General features: G+C 57.3%; 4 protein-coding genes across 4 annotated transcripts; 1 reads left to right on the top strand and 3 right to left on the bottom strand.

Moving 5' to 3' along the window:
* Window positions 1-326: 326 nt before the first annotated feature.
* Window positions 327-3,198, bottom strand: WHR41_00501 (uncharacterized protein; the record flags this gene model as incomplete). Its single annotated transcript, XM_069369107.1, has 5 exons — window positions 327-1,510; window positions 1,568-2,131; window positions 2,185-2,599; window positions 2,652-2,987; window positions 3,046-3,198. The coding sequence occupies 5 exons, from the start codon at window positions 3,196-3,198 to the stop codon at window positions 327-329; spliced, it is 2,652 nt and encodes an 883-aa protein (XP_069234322.1).
* A 3,270-nt stretch (window positions 3,199-6,468) lies between these two features.
* WHR41_00500 (uncharacterized protein) lies at window positions 6,469-7,236 on the bottom strand (the record flags this gene model as incomplete). The annotated part of the gene is made up of 1 exon (XM_069369106.1): window positions 6,469-7,236. The coding sequence occupies one exon, from the start codon at window positions 7,234-7,236 to the stop codon at window positions 6,469-6,471; it is 768 nt and encodes a 255-aa protein (XP_069234323.1).
* Window positions 7,237-7,703: 467 nt separating this feature from the next.
* WHR41_00499 (uncharacterized protein) lies at window positions 7,704-10,606 on the top strand (the record flags this gene model as incomplete). Its single annotated transcript, XM_069369105.1, has 4 exons — window positions 7,704-8,466; window positions 8,516-8,585; window positions 8,643-8,941; window positions 8,997-10,606. The coding sequence occupies exons 1-4, from the start codon at window positions 8,352-8,354 to the stop codon at window positions 10,604-10,606; spliced, it is 2,094 nt and encodes a 697-aa protein (XP_069233947.1). The 5' UTR covers window positions 7,704-8,351.
* An 86-nt stretch (window positions 10,607-10,692) lies between these two features.
* WHR41_00498 (uncharacterized protein) lies at window positions 10,693-16,703 on the bottom strand. Its single transcript, XM_069369104.1, has 6 exons — window positions 15,829-16,703; window positions 15,124-15,719; window positions 14,413-14,510; window positions 13,390-14,355; window positions 13,173-13,321; window positions 10,693-13,110 (listed from the first exon to the last, which is right to left on the bottom strand). Exons 3-6 carry the CDS (start codon window positions 14,480-14,482, stop codon window positions 12,340-12,342), a joined length of 1,956 nt encoding a protein of 651 aa, XP_069234252.1. The 5' UTR covers window positions 14,483-14,510; window positions 15,124-15,719; window positions 15,829-16,703; the 3' UTR covers window positions 10,693-12,339.
* Between the last annotated feature and the right edge of the window lie 118 nt (window positions 16,704-16,821).

The raw sequence follows: 16,821 nt of genomic DNA, 5'->3' as shown, positions 1-16,821 counted from the left end.
CTTTTTTCCGACTCATAGCTGTGAAGCTCCGCCTACGACCAAAAAGCCAAACTCTACTCTTCCTAACAGAACCCCTCTCCATCCTCCTCCTGTCCACTGTCCGATGAGAAGAGAGCAAAGTAAGACAACCCAAAACCCAAAGCTCGCTGCGTTTTCCTCCTCTTTCTTCGTGGAATCTCTCTCGGAAAACCATGCTGATTGGGTATATGTGCGCGCTCTGAAATGAAACAATATAGAAACACCCAAATGTCACGCGGCTCATTCATTCGCGGTGCGGAGGGCCGCAAGGCACGTCATTGCCGGCCAGCCAAACCAAACCCCTTCGATCACCTATTCCGCCCACTCCGGCTCCTCGCAGAAGTAGGCCTCTCGACGCGGTGTCCCTGCCCCTGGCTCACGCTGCCGCGCGCAGCGGCTTGAGCGGCGTAGGGCGAGAAGTCATTGCGCGAGGGTCGCCTCTGCGCTTGCAGTTGCGGTTGTCGGAATTGCGGTTGCTGGGCCGCGAGAGCAGGATCAGCGGTCTGCTGTGCTCTTGCGCCGGTCGGCATGCGAGGCTGCAAGCCCACGGCGAAGGGGTTCGCGGGCATGGGCACCATAGTCGGTTGGAAGGAGGGCGACATTACTGGAAAAGGGGCGATGGGGACGTTGCTGACGGAGACGGAGGGCGATGAAAAGTAGCCTGTGGTGGGTGGGGCGGTGGGACTGCCGGAGGAGGAATGAGGGCTGCTTCCAGCGGCTGACGCTGGGAGGGAGAGGCTCCAAGGTGCAAAGTGCTGGGTGGCTGGGTTGGTGGACTGTAAGCCTGGGTCTTCTAGGAGAAACATGCCCGTATTACCCATGACGGTGTCGCCGGAGAAGTCAAGGGATGAGCCGGGGTTCTCGAGTCCGAGGCTGGGTTGATACAGGGGGTACGCGGGTACAGGTGGGGATGACTGGTTGATGTTTTGGGTCTGTCGTTGCTGGTGTTGTTGTTGCTGCTGGCTTGAGCGACGAGACATGGCTGCAGCGGCTGCGGCGGCCGCGGCATCTTGAGTTTTCTGTTGGCGTTCCCGTACCGTGACGATACCGTTGGTAATACGCGTGACTGCTAACTCGGCCAGCTTGTGGACACGGTTGCATTGCAGATCAGTGAAGACAGCCAACGCCTGATCCACAAGCCACATGTTCTGGTCGTTGCCCGTCTCCCACGCGTCAAGGATGATGATCATAGCGGCGTTGAATGCTTGCTGTCCGAGTGTCCAGCATATCAGAACCGCTGGATGCTGGTAATAGAAGAAGATGAATGTTTGCAACAAATGAATAGAGCTGTTGATAACGAGCGGCCGACCGCGTATCGGAGCCTGATGAAGAAGGCTGTCTCCGTCCATTGCAGCATTGTATGTTGTGCTTGTGACCCCGGCAAGAGTGTTTGGATACGCTGGTGGTGAAGTCGATGAAGCAGTCCGCATCGTACGCTCATCCCTCTGACGATTGAGTAGTATGATAAAAGACTGAACTTTGGCGAACAAAGCTTCCATCTGTCAGCAAGTCGAAACTACTTCAACATCGTAGCCCAGCGTATACTTACTGGCCGACATGACATCCAGGGGCCATTCAGGCAGAATTGTCTCCTGCCTAGTCCAGCTTTCATTGAACTGCAATGTTTCCGGCATAGTATCCCACAAGCCTAACAGCTTGTCTGTGAACTCGTCGATCTTTCCGACGGACATCAAGCCGTCGCTGCTCAAGATCTGCCGAGCGACGACAGTGAAGTGGTTGACAAATTCGCCGAGTCTGAGCACGGTCGAGTTCGTAGTGAGGGGCTGAGGTGGTGGGCAATCACCGATGCCAGATATCCCCAACGGACGACCGAGCGTGACTGAGTATTGTTGGTCCATATGCAACATCCACCACCAGAGTGTTCGCCGGATCATGCATTCGCGAAGAGGTGGGACTGGGTCAAGCAACTTTGGATCCCGGTGCAAGCCTATCGAGTGAGCAAGTCTTATGGTTGTCCCGAATAGTGTCCATGCATCGAGAAACCGTCCGCTGTTGGTCAAGTAAGGTCCCATCATCACAAGAGCCTGGATGCCAAGGAGGGTCGGCTGGCTCATGAACGATGCATGACGAAGGCATTGCATGCTCGCAGTGACTATGCACTTGTTAGTCATGGACGTTGATGAGGTTCTGGTAGGGTGGGTGTACGGTAGCACTCGCTTTGCCTGTGCGAGCTTTCCATGGGCGCCCCAAGCCACTGACACCCGTTTCGGTCGTAGATCCCAATCTGCATGCCGACCGCCAGTGTTGCAAACATCAAGCCAAGCATATCGGGCGCTTTCATGGCGTTGTCCTCCTTATGTTCCAAAAACCTCTCAACTTCCTTTTTGGTGACCTCATCTGGCACGTGTGGGAACGAGCATGACTGCGCAAAATGCTGGAACAGATCGAGATGCTGATAGATCTCTTCATCTTTTGGTAATAGGCTCGTCAAGGCCGCCGGCGTATTGTCGCCGACTGGAATCATCGGGAAAGGATAGCCAGTCCCTTCAGCAGGGTACATGTCCTGGCCCTTAGGAACAGTGTGGGTCAATGAATGAGTACCAACTTGGAGATTCGCAAACTGCGAGAACGGTTAGCGTGTCATTTAAACCATTGAAGAGAGCAGCACGCACGTCAGAGACGATGTTCGCAAGTCCCGGTGTGCCGAAGTAGATGTTATCTACCCTCTCATTGGTCCTCAATCGTCTTTGTCGAGCCGCTTTCGCGCGAGAAGCGGTCTTCGCATTCGATCGATCGGGCGGACCATCATCTTCGTCGTTGTCGTCCACAGAGCGTCGTGCGTGAGCATCGTCAAGTTGCTGCCTAAGCCTCTCGACATCACGGCGCAAATTCCTGATCTCGTAGGACTGTTTGATCGCATTGTAGTCGTTGCCCTCGCCAACGATGAACAAACATTCTCTAGGATGACCCCGAGCGCAGCAGGCGGAGCAGGGCGCTGTTCGATCACACTTGACAAAGTTAGCAACGACTTGCAGTAGCAATAGACATTAATCGGTGTGAACGAACCTTCACTTTGCGCTCGCGACATTTTGTGCAGGAGAGCAGTTGTCTTGGTTGCGGTTTCTTCTTCGATGATCCAGACTCGGTGCTTTGCTGTGAAGGCTGATGCTGTGAGGGATGAGGGGCCGAAGGGCCGTATCCGCTCCACGAGGATGCCATGTCGAGGAGACCAGACGGTTGGTACCGGAAAGTGGCAAGCAAGGAAGAAGTGGTCTAGGTTCAGACAAGATCCGTCTGTCAGGTAGCGACAGAGGATCTACATAAGTGCATACGCACAGCATGACCGTCGAATCCAGGTAGCCGGAATCTGTCAAGCACCAAAGGTACTTGGCGTCATAGGCTGCATCTGGAGATCGCCTACTATTCTCTCGAGAGACGGACCTGCATGCGCCCTCTTGGAAGAAGGACAATATCCGCGGCGAGGCGTTCGTTGTGGCTGTAAATGAGCGGAGGTGCAAGGGAAGCCGTTGGTACAAACGGAGAGGCCCAGGTGGCAAGAGCCAAAAAAAAGGATGCTCGAACAGTGACAGTCCGGGCCAAGCTAAAGGCATCAGGGCCCTCGTCCCACAATTCGTGTGCTGTGTGCCCGTCTCGAGATAGAGCGCAAACCTACACCATCCTATACACGGTCAACCGACCTAGCGGCGGTGGGAACGAAGCACTCGCTTGAGCTACCACGTTAGTCCAGCAGCCAAATGGGGCATGAACAAGGACAACACTCGGAGGATCGAACGAGCACCGGCGATTGGCGCCCTGAGATCTACTAATATCTCGATTGTAGGCAACGGCTGATTGCTGTTCATCAGGCGCACAAGCCTGCCCGCAAGGATGGGCTTGACAAAAGATCCTTGCGACCTGCTTGTCACATGCATGCGGACAAGCAGGCCCGACAATCACAAAAGATTACCGCACGGTTGGGAGGCGGTCCCGGCGCAACTTTCCAGATCCTCTAGATCTCAAGTGGCACAATGGCTGACCCAGATTTGTGGATTGGGACAGCTGGTGGCTAAGCCCTGGAGGTCCACGAAAGCAGCCCCGGCAGATCTGGCAACGGAATGATCGCGGGCCGCACCCTCGGGGAAAGCTCCTATGGTTAATTGCAACATGTTACAGCTGCAACTCCAGCACGAATCGCGAACAGACAGCCCAAAAAACGACGAGAATACCCGCCTTGACTGCAATTACGAAGCGAGATTGCTCCCCCTGAGCGAGACCCTCGTTTAGGTCGTCACAAACACTCGGGAGAATCGATCATCTCGGCAATTTCTGTTCTTCGTGACGACAGGCACATTTCTTCAGCGTGAGATCCACCGGGTGGGCCTGCAGAGAAGGGTCGAAGGAGGCAACGAGCATCTTGGCACGCATTGGAGTGTCAGAACTGACAACCATCAGAGCGGGCCCTGCACAGGGGTGACAAATAGAAACGGCCAGATCGTGGCTTTGAGGGCTGCAAATGCGTGCGATGGAGAAGCAGACAGTGACAGGGGGAGTCGTCATGGGTAGAGAGAGGTGCAGTAGCACGAGGCGGCGGGAGATGCCGGCTGAACGACCTCGAGCCGCCTTCCCCGACCGCCGGCGCGCAGCTTTGGTCCGTTTGAGGGGGGTCCAAGGAGGCTTGAGGCAGGTCGGCTCGGGCTGCGGTACGAGCATCAGTGATCTCGTCCGCGGTTCGGTATGCCGACTCTACAAATGGCTGCGTTTGGCGCCTGGAGCGGCGACGACGGCTGCGGTAGGAGCTGAGGCCACAGCAAACGAATCCTCCATGAGCTGCGAGATCACATTGCTCGTAGCCACGGGAACGTGCACTGGTGCCGACGCTCCGTCAGTCCGCAGCAGATAGCGACGATCGAGAAGGGCAAAAGACAATCTGCTTCGAGCCGGCTGCGGTGCCACGCTGTTCACGGCTTGCAGGCGTGGATCATCGCGTCGTGGAGATGCGGCTGCGGCTGCGTCCCTCGCATGCTCTGACGACCCATTCGGACGCCAGAAAGGCGAGCGCGCCGCCGGCGGTGGTGCTGGGGCGGATGCTTGTGCAGTATAGGGTGGGCGGGGCATAGTTGGCGCGGCCGCCAGACAGCCCCTGGCCGCACGCCAAAGCGAGTCATGGGACGAGGGAGCGAGAGAGGCCAGCAGTCGAACAACAAGTGCCGAGCTCGAGGTCGTAATCAAGGCTTGCGCCATCGCTTCCCGACTGGACGGGCGATGGCAGCTCCTCGTTTCGGCAGAGCCAGGCAGTCGGGTTTCCTCGCCACGCCGTCTGCCACGCTTGTGCTACTATAGGTACGCCTGGCGATCACGGGCGGGGATCTGCTTGCCCACGCTGTCGCCGATCCCCATGCGACAGCACCACGAGCGCCCGTCCGTCAGCGGCAAGCGCTGCAGCTGGATGGCGCAACGAGCCGCGGCAGTACTCTTCCGCAACCCTACACCCTGTCTGCTTGGCCATCTGCACGCCTCTCTTTTTGTCTCCCACCCGTCCTTGGCCTGACTGGTGCCAACATGGATTGGCTCGAGTACTATTTCGCTTAACCATAACGCCGCCGGCAAGAAGTGCGGGCGGCTTCGATGGGAGGCGGCGATGGTCCAGCAGGAATCGATGCCGAGAACCTGTCACTTTCTCAGACCGGTGCCTTGTTCCGCAAGCGGCACGCACCCTAGGTCACCAGATCCTGGCGCGGGAGGAGGTCAAGGTACACATGCGCGTGCGCAGAGATGCGCTCGTAGATCATTTCGTCGCCGGCCACGGGGTAATGACCACGCGGACCGGTACGTCGAGCATTCATCAGTCTAGATCATATGCACGAAGGAAACAAAGTCGAGAGCGAGGTCTTCGGCACACGGCTAGGTTGCTACACTACTTCCGAAGAGACCAAGCGCCAGGCGTCGCGACCACTCGCCATCGTCTCCGCATGGCGCCATCCGGCGCCTCATCGGTATACCACTTTCCTATCTTTGATGCACGATCGACAAATAGACTCGCCGATTTTCACCGCGCCCTCAAACATTAGAAGCAAGGGAGCGTCGAGATTCAGGAGGCGCTCGCTTGCTGAATTGAGGCCGTGTAACGCGAGACTTTGATGAGGGCCCACGTTCGTCGAACGCAGAGAGTCGTGGCCATAGGACTACTCGATCAAGGTCTTCCTCTCCATAAGTTGCAAAGCAACTTGTTAATCAGTTTGGACAGATGAGTGGAGATCAATGATATCCAATAAACTTACGTGTCACAGCCTGGCGTAGGCGGACACCGCTTGCAGATCCTATGGTCTGGACGCCATCCACATTTTGGCCATCCTGTGTCAGTGGTATGTGGTGATATGCTGTCCAGAAAGATCACTCAATTCCAAATCCAAGCGACTATGAGTTCAGGTTGTCATTCGGACAGAACTGCGCTATTCGAATGAGGTTCCTCACCAACAATCAGCGTTCGCTTCACGCTCCGAGTCTGCCGCACAAAACTGCATCAGCGCCAAATTGCCGCCAAGTGGTGTCCGCCAATCTTGCAGCGTTCACTCTCCGTCCGTCCACAGTCGTGACAGCCGGACAAGCGGCTAATCCTCCTTGCCCAAGCCATGTGGGAGCAATCGTCACGATCACAGAGTCTACTAGCCCGGGCTCCGCAAGCAGCGCATTAATCACCGTCGCGCCGCCCTCAACCATCACGCTCCTGATTCCCTCAGCTTTCAATTTTCGCAGCACCGTCTCCCAATCCATTCTTCCGCCCTCGCTCTCCTCGACTACCAGGCGCTTGCAGGCCTCATCGCTGTTGCCACCAAGACTGACAGCCCAAGGCTGCCTTCCCTTACCCTCTTCCGCTAACCTGCCCAGAGCCGAACCCTCAACCTTCCATCTCCGTCTTGGATCTACGATTACAGGCTGCGGTTGCTCGTCGAACTCAGCTCCAGGATATCGGCAGTTGAGACTCGGCAAATCTGCCACGGCTGTACCAGCCCCGACGAGGATCGCGTCGTGCTTCAGCCGCAAGTAATGTGTCATGCTTTTCGTCTCAGGGCCTGAGAGGGCGGTCCGCACACCGGGAGCCAGGGCGATCATGCCGTCGAGGGAGCAAGCGTAGGTTAGAGTTACAAATGGTAATTTTGCAGACTTGCCGGAGGCTGAAGGTGCGCTTGGTGAAGGCAAGTAGGGGTCGAGAAAAGTTTGCTCCGAGGAGGACAGTTCTGTGATGTCTGTTGCCGGCATGGTGGCGGATCGACAGCCGTTGCGTTTGCCGCCAGGCGGCTAGTGATACTGAAGTTGGAGGCCGTAGCTGGTGTTTCTTGGTTGGGGTCCATGCACGTATTGAATGCAGACAGGTCTTGTACGTAAAACTGATCACAAGCGTGGCTCGGTCGGTAGCTTTCGGCGCGTGTGATAAACAAATTAAATGTGCGGAAAAGGCATCTTGATGCAGTACACCCCCAAGTTCGGAAGTTGCTGGCACGTGGACGTGGCCCCGCCAAGACCGCTCCTCCTTTTGAAGCTTGACCTTGTTCCGACGACACGACCTCGTGCTACAACATCACTGTCACCAGCTTCGACTAGTCCTTGAATCATTTGGGAAGCGCAAGTACCTTCGCTGCTTGTGAGAGCCTACTAGAAGTGCCGGATGACACTCTACAGCTTTAGTTTGTCCGGCCTCAGCTGGCCTCCGTGCTTTTCACTAGTCCTCCTGCAAGCTTTCGGACTGAAGACACACAGACCCCGGTGCACTAGAAACCAATGACATGCTCGTTCGTCGAACAATTCTCGCAGAGCCAGTACTTTGCTCTCATGCCAATTCATTCGCTTGGTGCTTAGCAGGGGGCAAGGTGAAGTTGACAGGATGTCTCTCCTAGCCAGAACGGCCCGCCGAATCCGAAACATTTCCCGCCGCTTCAACCCCAGGGGAAGCGCCTCGGGACCAAATCACTCTACCATTCAGCTGGCAGCTGAGACATAGGGAGCAGGGTCTCATAAACACGTTTATCCAGCCCCTGTTATTCGTATGTTGGCCCCTCGCATGAGCTCTCTCCCTGCCGCACAGCATACATTTCGCTTGGCGGACTCTGGCATGCTGCTCTGTAGTTGCATCGTCTCGCCCTAGTGCCGTCCGGAATCACACGACGCGGTGGATCATGCGCACCGAGCTTCTATTCACCAGACATGCGATGTCTGCATTCGCTGCACATATGTCGATCGTCCACAACGCCTGACCACCGTAGTAACTGCGCTGGCTGGTGGAAAAGGGGAGTACATCTTTGAGAAGATCGCCCACCATGATCCACGCTTCTCATTTTCGCCCGGAGCACCTGCTATCGTGGTAGCCAACACGCGTCATGACGACAATCCTCTACCTTTCGTTGTGCACCGCACTTGCAGCAGCGCAATCCACCTTCGATCCTGCACGGCCACCAGCGATACCTCTTGCTGTCAGATCGCCGTATCTCAGCAGTATGTCTCTTATCTAGATGGGATCATCATGTTACTGACGCGTGGCTAGCCTGGCAACCTGCAGGCGGCAGTGGGAGTAATGGAGGCTACCTCGCGGGCCAATGGCCGACTTTTTGGAAGTACGGACAACGACGTGCATCGACCGACATATTGCAGGAATACTAATGTCGGCATAGTGGCGAGATCACCGGATGGACTGGCCTCGTCCGTGTAGACAACACTACCTACACCTGGATGGGCAATCCGGACCCGCTACCGGAGGTCGCTGATCAGACATCATTCTCGTATACGTCTACGCGGTCGATCTTCGACTTTGATGTAGGCGGTGTTGTCTCGCTGAAGGTTGAATTCCTGTCGCCAATTTCTCCGGATGACCTCGTGCGACAGAGCGCCTCCGTTTCGTACATGTCCGTCGACGTGTCTTCGAAAGACGGCCAGGAACATGACATCCAAATATACACCGATGTATCTGCAGGTATGTCTCTCAACTGTCATGCACGCTACGTAACACCGTATTGACAGTGTCTCAGAATGGGCCTCTGGAGACCGGAGACAGCTCGTCGAATGGTCGTATGATACTGTTGGGGACGACTCGGAAGTCGAGTATCACAGATTTGCCAGGCAGAGCCAGGCTGCCTTCAGCGAGTGGAACGATCAAGCCGAGTGGGGCAATTGGTATTACGCCACCTCAGCCAGAGACGGTCTGACGCACCGATCGGGCGCAGACATCGACGTGCGGAAGCAGTTCACCGATACGGGCGCGCTCGACAATTCGGCTGACAGCAACTACCGCGCAATCAACGACAGATGGCCAGTCTTCGGATACAGCGTCGACCTCGGTCGAGTCGGTAGCTCCGAGGTGACGTCGCTTTTCACGATGTTCCTGGCCCAAGAGGAGAGTCATCAATTCAACACGGGTTCTGGTCTGCGAGGAGTCCCTAGTCTGTGGCGTGGCCAGCATAGCGACAAGGCTCGGGCCTTGTCGTTCTTCCATGACGACTACCAGAATGTGCATGACAAGTCGGTCGAGCTTGATGAAAAGGTCTCCAATGATGCCATGCAAGTTGGCGGCCAGGACTATGTCACGGTCGTCTCGCTAGCGGCACGCCAGGCTTGGGGTGCTACGCAGCTTGCCGGTACTGAGGAGACTCCATACATTTTCATGAAGGAAATCTCATCAAACGGCAACATGAACACCGTCGATGTGATCTTCCCAGCATCCCCGCTGCTCATGTACTTCAACCCAGCATGGCTCAAATACCTGCTCGACCCTGTCTACATCGTGGTCGAGAACGGGCTCTGGTCGAAAGACTCCGCCATCCACGATATCGGCTTCCACTACCCCAACGCGACGGGCCACGCGAACGAGCAAACGCAAGAGATGCCCGTCGAAGAAAGCGGCAACATGCTGATCCTCGCGCTCGCCTACGCGCAGAAATCCGGCGACACGGCCTTCCTCTCGCAGCACTACGACAGCCTGCGCCAGTGGGCCGCGTACCTCGTCGGCAACACCCTCATCCCGGCCTCGCAGCAGAGCACCGACGACTTCGCCGGCGCGCTCGAGAACCAGACCAACCTCGCGCTCAAGGGCATCATCGCCATCCAAGCCATGAGCGGCATCGCCAACCTGACCGACCACGCCGACGACGCCGCCAACTTCTCCTCCACAGCCACCGACTACATCGCGCGCTGGCAGGAGCTGGGCATCAACAGCGCCGCCTCCCCACCGCACACGACCCTCTCCTACGGCAACCCCGACTCGCACGGCCTGCTGTACAACCTGTACGCGGACTCGCTCGTGCAGACCGACCTCGTGCCCCGCGACGTGTACGAAATGCAGTCGGCCTTCTACCCGACGATCGCGGAGGCGTTCGGAGTCCCGCTCGACACGCGCCACGGCTGGGCCAAGAACGACTGGGAGATGTGGGCGGCGGCCGTGGCGGGCGAGCAGACGCGGGGCGAGATGGTCGGGCGGCTGGCGAAGTGGATCGACGAGACTAGCACGAACCGCCCGGCGACCGATTTGTATGAGGCGTCGACGGGTGGGTTTGCGGTTGGGCCGCCGAATTTCAGGGCGAGGCCGGTCGTGGGCGGGTGGTTTGCGTTGCTTGCGTTGGAGAGCGTGGGGATTCCGGCATAGTGTATGGCATTGCATGGCTCTGCGCTTGATGGCATTTCGTTTTCGCGGCATGGATCAGATTGAGACGACGATGTTTTGGACACAAATTAAATGAATGACAGTTTCGGATTTGACTTGACTGTATCCGCTGAAGGCATCGCGCAAGCCTAATGAAAGTGCCTTGCAACGATCGCGTAGGATTGATCCACCCCTGTAGCTTCTCGTCGAAGCAAACATGAGTCCCAAGCCAATCCTGCAATAATTCAAGCAGAAGCAAGTCAACGCCATGATCCCATTCATCCTAACCCCACACCCCGTCTCACTCCAACCCTCATCCCCCACCCAACCAGTCCACCTCCGCTCCCTTCCCATCACAAACCCCCGAATCCCAATTTGCAACCCGGCACGCTCCAAAACCCTCCACAACCGCCCACAGGAAGCCCTCAAGCTCCCCATCCCAAGCAGCCGCTTTGAAAGCCCCTAGAGCGCACTGAGCCCTCCCACTCAAATCCACATCCCGCCCACGCTCCTCCGAATCTAAGCGCCGCTACCAGCATCCAGAGTCCTGAAAAGCCGGCCTCGCTGCGCTTGAGGAAGTCGATGGAGAAATCTCTTCGGCGCGGGAATATGGGTTGGTGGTGTTCCTTGCATTCGGGGCAAAGGAGAGGAAGAAGAGAAGGGCATCTGTAACCTGTCAACCTGTGAAAGTCAGTAGCACAGTCAGCACTCTCTCGCTTCTCAACGCTCGACCGACGGAAAATTCTGTCTTTGAGTAAGTGGTGCCCGCAGGCCATAGATAGTCAATTAAGCCCATAGATCGGCCGGTGTGTAGATGTCAAATGCGCGAGAAAAGCAGAGTTTTTTTTTTTTTTGGTTGCCGGATTGGGTCCTCGTGCGAGCCGCCACTTGCACTCGCCAGGGCAGATTATTTGGTTTTTGGTCTTGGAAAAAAAGAGATGGGGATACGTAACCTTGGTACTCACGGTTTTCGCCTCGCTGCCAACGGCGGGCTGGGTTGCTGGGTAAGCTGTGGTGCTGAAGCAGAGCTGGTCGGGAGCAGTGGCTGTCAGCGGTGGGAAAGATCGGTCGCGGCTGATTGTGGTGCTTGCTGCGGGAGCGGTGGGGTTGGTCCTGGAGGGAGTTGATGATCCTTGGAGATTGTGGGCTGGTTTGTGAAGTAGGCAGTTCCCAGCGGCCCTGCTGCTACTTGTTGCTTGTTGACGCTTGTTGACTTTTTGATGAGAGATCCGGTTGTGAAGGCGTTGTATGATGAGTGAGGTAGGCACTTCCCAGAGGCCATGCTGCTACCGTTGACTGATCCTGTTGTGAAGGCGTTGTATGATGCGTGAGGTAGGCACTTCCCAGAGGCCATGCTGCTACCATTGGCGGATCCTGTTGAGAACGCGTCGGATGAAGAGTAAGGTAGGCACTTCCCAAAGGCCATGCTGCTACCATCAGCGGTTCGTCGTCGAGAAAAGCCCGGCGGTCCAAAAGGCAAGCAGGCCCAGATTGCTCCACTGCTGCCTCCACCGCTGGTCAATCCTAAGCGAAACCCCTTGTCGAAGAAACCGAGAAAATAATGCCAAGCCCCTCCCAGCGCCAACTCGCAAGCAAACTCCAGAGCCCAACCGCCTCGCATCGAGCGCCGCGGGCTCTTGTCGGAGTCCGGTCGCGAAAGGTACTACTGCCGGAGCAGATACCAGTCGGCGCCGAAAAGCGGGCATCGAGGAAGCCGTGGCCAGTCAGTCAGTTGCTCACTGGATGCCGAGGAAGTTCATGAGGCCCGCGAACTTCTGCGACGACCAGGTGGCGAAGCGCTGGCTCACGCTGGAGGAGGAGGTGTTGTCCTGGTCCTCTTCCTGCTGCTCCTGCTCGCTGACCTCAGACTCCAGATCCTCGTCAGAAGTCTCCGAGCAAGTCTCCTCGTCCACATGGCTGTTGCGCTTCAGAATCGCTTGGACCTCCCCCTTGCTCGGCACCGGCCCGCGCACGATCCTGAAAGGCCTGTGAGGAGCAGAAGGTTTGATGCCGGTGCTGTGCGGGAACGGGCGGCCGTGCTTCCTCTCCCAGGCGATGTAGAGGCGCTGCTCGTTGCGGATCTGCGCGTCCCACTTGCGCTCGCGCCACGAGAAGATCTGCGCGAACGACATGCCCTCCTCGCCCCAGCAGGCGCCCAGCTTGCGCATCCAGCGCGTCATCAGGCCGTCCTCCTTCTTGGTCGCCGCCAGCTCCTCCAGAGAGTACGTCTCCGGGCGCTTGGGCGGGTTGTTGTCGTCGAGCATCGGGCACTCGATGACGGGGGGCTGGCGCTTGCGGCGGGGCTTGCTGGCAGCGGCAGAGGGAATGAGCTGCTCCTCGGGAACGGGCTCCTCCTCGCAGCAGGGCACGGGCAGTCGGACGAGCTTGCCAGTGCGCTCCCACTCGAGGCGGGCGCGCAGCTTGGGGCGCGTCTCGGCGGCCATGGTGAGAATCTTGTAGGTCGCGTTCGCGAGGAACGCTTCCTGGCGCTTCATCATCCATTGCCTCTGTGGAGTGGTTGTGTCAGCGGGGTGCTGCCTAAGCCGCCAAATGCATTGGGTCAGCTCACGAAGACGGGGAAGGCGTTCTCAACGCCTTGGCTCATCAGCTCGATGAGCTGTTCTGCGTCCTCGACGCAAGGGGTCCGGAACGCGTTGGCCTCCTTGTTCTTGAACGCCGTGCTGATCTCGGCATCCTCGGGCAACGGCTTGGAAAAGTCTAAGCAGTCGCCGTTAGCATCAAGCGAAAGGAAAGATGGTTGGTAGAAGAGATTGCAGGGGTCAAACCGTAAGCGGTCTCGACGTAGTCGAGATAGCAGTTTGTCACCTGGCCCTTGACGACAGCGTCGTCAATCTTGGTGATCTCCTCGATGGTCATGACCATCTGCCGCTTGAGGTCGGCCTGCGACTCAGCGTTGAAACGTTTCGGGCATTCGCCCTGCTCGATCAGCTTGCGGTATGTGACCGCGAGCCTTTGCTGAGTCGCGTGCAGGCGACAGTCGGCGGTGATCTTTTGACCCTCCAGGTCAACGAAGTACTCGTTGTCGTAACGAGCGGGAAGGTGGACCTCGTCCGGAATCGTGCCGTAAGTGAGCGGCTTCTTCTTCTCGGTGATCGAGAAATCGGAGTTGATGGTCCAGTCCTCCGCGACGTACTTGGCGACAGCACGAGTCACCTGAGAGGGCACCTGGACCGAAGCGAGAGACGGAGGTGGTGCGTGGATGCCAGTTTCCACAGACTGCCTGGTCGAGTCGGAGATGGAAAGAGGGATGTACCAGCTCGACCTGGTGGATGAAGTTGAGGTGCTTCCAGATGCGCTAGAAGCTGTGTCCGACCGCTGGGAGGTGGAGAAACGAGAGGTTTTCCCAGAGGCGCTGGAGGCCGTAGCCGAACGAATGGACGCAGTGCACTGAGAGTCACTGCCAGAGGTGTTGTCAGATGCGACAGAAGGAGTTGCCGACCGCTGAAAACGAGAGGGGCGGGCGGCTCTGGCTACAGCCAGATCGATGGTGGGCGGAGGCGCGTGGAAGCCAGTCTCCGCAGACTGGACAGAAGAGTCCAAGGATCTGAGCGAGCACAGACCCAGACCGCTCGAAGCCGTTGACGAAGTGATGGTGCTGTCAGCGACGCTGGAAAGAGTGGCGGTGTTTTGGAAGCGAGAGGGCAGCGTAGTCGATCTAGGAAACCTCGTCGACGCATGTGGCGGCATGCGCGTCGAAGTCGTTGATGTGACCGGCCAGGTGTGGGCAGTAGCTACAACGCGTCAGCATCTCTGTCAGCTTGCAGCGGCTGGAATGAGCATGTACTCACCTTGCTGAGTTGCAGACACCGCCTGCCGGCGAACGGTGAATGCAGCCTTTGATTGTGTCATTGAAGGCATTTCAGCGGTGATGGGAACGCGTTGAACTCTACGATGAATCGCATGTCAGTGATGTGATGCAAAAACGGCACGATTGTGATGAAGCAGATGGCAGCATCCCATCCAAAGATGCAGGGCGTCGAGATCAGCGGCCATCTCGTTGCAGGATCACGTGGAGCAAAGTCCAGCAAAGAAAGTAGCAGCGCCATGTAGAGTCGGTCACAAGCCATCAGCACAGCAAGAAGTCATCTCAGTGGTGACAAGGAAAAATGTTGCCGTCCAGCGAAGCTGGTACCAGCACGCGAAATGTTTGAGGCAGTGAGAAACCCGAGATCAGTGCCTACAGCATTACAGGCATCTCAACGGTCATGGAAATGTTTTGGCCGTCCAGCAGGACTGGTACCCGCACATGAGAATGTTGCAGTAGTCAAAAAGCTGAGAGCCAGGCCGGCAGCTGTTGCAAGCATCTCAGCGGATCAGAGAAAGCCCTGGCGGTCCAGCGGCGCAGGTAACGGCACACCAGAAGCGCGCATCCAGAGAAGCAGCGCCATCAGAATCCATCAAATTCCATCAAGGAGCCATCGAGCGGCATCAGATGGAGCCTCTTTCCATGTCCAAAGGGCAGAAAAGGGGTGTGTGGAGTGCTGGGGGATGTAACTCACCAAAAGGCTGCGCGCGAAAGTTGAGGAAAGAGGAAAGGGAGAAAAGGGGAAAGGAGAGCTGAGTATATTGGAAACCAGCGTTGCTCCTGACAACGCCTCCCAGCCTTCCCAGCCTTCTCAACGCGACCTCCAGCCATCCCAACCTCTCAGCGCAGCAACCGGGAGGCGGGAGGCTTTCAACCATCGGCCCTGGCCACTCAGCATGAGATGACTAAGCACGCGTGGGCAGGCCTCTACTGGTCGCAGGTTCTTGGTGGGCTCGGGGGGCGGGTTGCTGATTGAAGATGCTTGTGATTGTAGATGTTTGTTGTTGTGCCTGCTGGTGACTGTGGCTGATCGTGATTGCGCGCGTTCGTGGTTGTGGTCGGATAGGGTGGCGCGTAGTCGTGATCGCACATCACGTGACAGACAGCGACTTCGAAGGTTGAGAACGTGCTTTTGTCGAGGAGGAAAGCAGGAACAGACGCAATGCAGTAGGTAGGTATGTTGTAAGGTAGGTGTGCCTCCGTGAGTAGGAATCTGGTTTTTCGCTTGGTGCGACCAGCGGCTGCTCTGTGGGTTTGTTGATGCGTGCGGGAGGTGCTGTCGCGATTGCTCTGTTGATCAGCGAACCTTTGCCGTCGCTCTCCATTTGGATTGCAGTGCTTTGATGCTTTTTCAATGATGGGAAAGACGACATAAAGAAAAATGGAGATGAATACCTACTGCTTCTGCTTTCCCGCTGATGGGATCAAACGGTGCCAAGAGGGATGCATCGCCTGGGTACCTGCTACTCTGCGTAACCTCAATGAGAGTTCCCTCTACTGCAAGTCCTGTAGTGGCTGGCTAGTCGACGGTCAGGCAGTCGCGGTCGGTGACAGCGCGTGCTTCGGCTCAACATATCGGGAAACAGGGAGAGAGAATCGACCACAGCAAACGCGACGAGGACTCCGGGGCCCTTTCAAGATTGAAAAGTGAGGAGAGCCACCTCTGAAGAGAATAGACGCGGTCCCGAGACCAGAGAAGGCGAGCGGCATCGACTCACGAGGGTAGCAGTGCAGAAAATAGCTTTGCAAATACGAGACGAAGCGGCGGCCCTGGAGGTTGAGAGACAGCTGAAGTCTGCCGCGCACTCGCCCGCAGGCGGCTGAACGAGTCGGATTGCAGGGTTGGCGAGGTACAGTGGCACAACAGCGGGCAGCCGTCGAGATGCGAGCGAAAGAGTGGGTACCTCACGCAAAGGATGGCGGGTGCTGACCGGGCGAGGCGCGAGGACGAGATTGCCAGGACAGTCGAGCATAAAGACGAAAGTGAGCTTGTCGCAACAATCTTGCAGACATGAGAAGCAGGCGGTTTCATGGTTGTTTCCGGCGCTGCGAGGGTAAGTCATGGGAACCCTGCAGCAATCACAGCGAGAGAAGCTTCGGGCAGGCCTTTCTGGACGTCAGCGCATACCGTGCCACTATCTGCAAGGCTGGCGGCGGGGGGTGTGGGCGTGTCCCGGCATGGTGTTGGCGACGGAGCACGTGCCGGTGTGCAGCACGAGACGAGTGGTGGAAGAGGAGGAGGCGGATGATCGCACAGAGTAGGTAGACACAGGAGGAGGAGGAGGAGGAGGCTGCTGCACCGCGTGTCTGGCGCAGGCAGAGAGAGAGTCGCCGGGGCCCACGGGTCTCCCTAGCGCGTGGAGGTCTGGTGTGGCCTCAGTAGTACTTTTAG

Source organism: Cladosporium halotolerans (genome assembly GCF_011745625.1).
Source record: "Cladosporium halotolerans strain TM138-S3 chromosome Unknown Sca1, whole genome shotgun sequence".
NCBI classification, from domain to species: Eukaryota; Fungi; Ascomycota; class Dothideomycetes; order Cladosporiales; family Cladosporiaceae; genus Cladosporium; species Cladosporium halotolerans.
The sequence above is the reverse complement of the archived record's forward strand: the minus strand, read 5'-3'. Positions and strand labels throughout refer to the sequence as shown.